This window comes from Triticum aestivum, chromosome 5A, assembly GCF_018294505.1.
Source record: "Triticum aestivum cultivar Chinese Spring chromosome 5A, IWGSC CS RefSeq v2.1, whole genome shotgun sequence".
NCBI classification, from domain to species: Eukaryota; Viridiplantae; Streptophyta; class Magnoliopsida; order Poales; family Poaceae; genus Triticum; species Triticum aestivum.
The window spans coordinates 484,468,407-484,471,358 of record NC_057806.1 but is presented as its reverse complement, the minus strand read 5'-3'; the positions used below and the strand labels follow the sequence as shown (position 1 = coordinate 484,471,358).

The window sequence follows — 2,952 nt, the reverse complement described above, 5'->3', positions numbered from 1 at the left end:
ACAAAGTTGCAAGTAGAAACTCCAATGCACCAAAACATTACCGTGTTATTTTCAATTCGACAAACTCACAACCAATTTGATATTAAGATAACATGTACCCTATCATGATATAAATGACCTCCCACGTAGAGTTTGAGACAAGAATTATCTAACATCTAACAAGGTAAAAAGAAACACACGAACACAATCATGTAGCCCGAAATAAACACAAACAAACCCGCTATTTTAATTAACCAAAGGAAAAAAATCAACACATGGAAAATTATATACTACACAGAGAAACACACGAAATCAACCAGCTAGAAAACACATGATATACGACTATTACTCAATGATAATAATAATAAAAGGGCGTGAACATGTGTACATACGTACAGTACATGACTACACAGCACAGGAAGTCTGCACTGCTACAACCTCGACCTATGCCAAAAGAACAAATTAAAGAATCCGTCCATCGGTTCAGTCGGACGGGAGCAGCTAATAAGTGGCCAAACCAGCAAGGCAAAAAGATCGTGTTCTATCTTAATGGTCGTATCAGCTAGAGCTTGAGCTCGAGGTCCAGTTCTTCTCCGGCACCGCCGCGGCTGTCCTCCTCGTCGGAGTCGACGAGGTCCACGAACGCAACACGAGGCTTCCTCGCATGGCCACCGTGCGCCTGCGCTCGACGGCGGTGGTCCTGCTCCAAGACAGGCGGCGCCGGTGGAGCGACGGCTGCGGCGTTGCTCTGCCATGCACGGTGGTGATCATGGTGGCGTGGCGCCGGCTGGCCGCTCGACGCCTGCAGCTGCTGCATGTACCTGCCAATGTGCAATGTACACAAGGATGGATGAGTGCAAAGGGGGAAAAACAAGATTGTGTGTCTACAGCACGCACATGCGTAAATTGTGTACATCACACACTGTAAATTACATGCAAAATTTGAAATGTAAATTGCATATACTAAACTTAAAGAATGGACCCTGATGATAATTTTAGTTGTCAAGCATAGCAACTTTCTTCCCGAATGACAAGTTTTATTTCGGGTTTGTTTTTTCTTTTCAGATGGCCATTTTAGTTGTAGAAAATGTCAGGGCTGAAGTGCTTCATGCCACATGCCCACATGTGTGTCACTTATTATTTGGGTAAAGAACAGGTTATGCATGTTTGTGTGTGCACAGCACATGCGTAAATTGTGTACATCACACAGGTAAATTACATGCTAAATTTGAAACGTCAATTGCATATAGTACTAAATTTACAGAACATGTTATGGATGTTTGTGTGTGTGTACGACACATGCGTAAATTGTGTACATCACACACGTAAATTACATGCTAAATTAGAAATATAAATATAAATTACTTACTGAATTTGAAGAACAGGTGTGTGTATGCATGTTCATGTGTGTATGTACCTGCGTGCCAAAGTGTAGTGGTCGGCGCCATAGTAGTGAGGATAGTACTCCCTCTGCGCTGCTCCATTTCCGACCTGTGTGTGCAACACGTACGCACGTAAATTATGCCATCCCATCGCCACGATCGACATGGTGAGTAAAAATGTAGTAAAATGATCAGGCCGTGATCGATCGCCTTGCGCCGGGCGCGTACATAGGGATCGAACCGCACGCCGGCGACGTGCCCGGCCAGCAGGGACGGCAGCGGGGCCGTCGGAGGCGGCGCCGCCGCCGTCGCCGTCGCGAGCGACGGGAACACGTAGAAGCTCTCCGCCGTCTCGAGCTGCGCCCTGATGCTCTCCAGCGCCGCCACCCCGAGCCCGCGCCGCGGCTCCCGCCTGGCCGGCACGTCCACGCGGCCAATCTCCGCGGACTTCCTCTTCTTCCCGGCCATCACTCCCCCGCCGCCGCTCGCCATGGCCGCCGTCCGACCGATGGATCGATCGGCCTCTCCCTTCTCTCCCAAATGAATCCAATCAGGCACGCACGCACGCACGCGGAGGCGCTCGTATTTAAACCGGGGGCGCGGCGGCATGCACTCCCCGGACGGGAAAGTGAGCTGTTATCTCAGCATTGATGCCGGAGCAATCGGCCGCGATACGCCTGCGCTGTCTGCCATTCATGCGAATTCCCCCGCTTTAATTCCTTCTCCTTGGGCCGGATCCCCTGTGGATGCTGCCAAGATTTCTGCCCGTTAACGCCCGGCGCTATACTTGGGAACCAAATCTTCTGTGGGTTGCACGCAATCATGCTGGCGATCGTCTTCTTTGAGCTGCCATGGCGAGAGGAGAGCGGATTGGGATGGGATTTACGTGCGTGCGTGCGTGTGAGCGAGCTAGCTCACGCGTTTCCTTTTCTGAAGAAATTAATTAAAAATGGCAGGGGATTTGCGACGGACACGGTGGATTAATCGGTCGGAGCTGGCAAGATCCGCGTGTATCGACGGATTGTTAATGCCGCGTCTGCGCTATGGATGTGGACGCCTAGGCGGGCAAGATCAGCCCTCATGGACGTGCGATTGGAACTGACCATATGTGCAAAGAAAACAACACGTACAATTCATCGTGTCACGTGCGGTTTGACACCTTTTTTTATCATATCGTGTGGTTTTGACACTTCTATTTTTGAGTTGAAAAAGAAAGTGTCAAAACCACACGTGTGTGTGTGTGTTGGGGTAGGGAGGGGGCAGGGGTTGTCACACGGAATAGCAAAACGGTCATGTGTTGTCTATGTGATTTTTAGATCACGGATTCACGGTACGTACTTCTTTTTGCAGATAACGTGAGATTCGTGAAAAACGCGTTGGAATCATTTTGGAACAAAGAACCATTTGGACTTGGCAAGATCCGGGTGTATGAACAAATGGATGCTTATTCACTTTGTATGGTGAGGCCGGGCAAAATCAACCCTCTCAAACGTACAATTGAAATTGATTATATATAAGCGTCCCTCCAACTCGCCTCTCGGGTCGCACGCGCATGCGGCTCCAGAGGAACCCCGACCCTAGAACCAGAAGC

General features: G+C 49.5%; 1 protein-coding gene across 1 annotated transcript; it reads right to left on the bottom strand.

Annotated features, from left to right (window-relative positions):
- Positions 1 to 358: 358 nt before the first annotated feature.
- LOC123107288 (uncharacterized) lies at positions 359 to 2,245 on the bottom strand. The gene is made up of 3 exons (XM_044529279.1): positions 1,590 to 2,245; positions 1,397 to 1,470; positions 359 to 800 (listed from the first exon to the last, which is right to left on the bottom strand). The coding sequence occupies exons 1-3, from the start codon at positions 1,968 to 1,970 to the stop codon at positions 542 to 544; spliced, it is 714 nt and encodes a 237-aa protein (XP_044385214.1). The 5' UTR covers positions 1,971 to 2,245; the 3' UTR covers positions 359 to 541.
- Between the last annotated feature and the right edge of the window lie 707 nt (positions 2,246 to 2,952).

Excerpts from the sequence above, each read along its gene's own strand:
- LOC123107288 (XM_044529279.1), bottom strand. The coding sequence starts at position 1,970 with ATGCCGCCGCGCCCCCGGTTTAAATACGAGCGCCTCCGCGTGCGTGCG. Across the intron at positions 1,471-1,589 it reads GCGTGCGGTTCGATCCCTAT|GTCGGAAATGGAGCAGCGCA; the intron begins GTACGCGCCCGG and ends TTGCACACACAG. Across the intron at positions 801-1,396 it reads CACTACACTTTGGCACGCAG|GTACATGCAGCAGCTGCAGG; the intron begins GTACATACACAC and ends GCACATTGGCAG.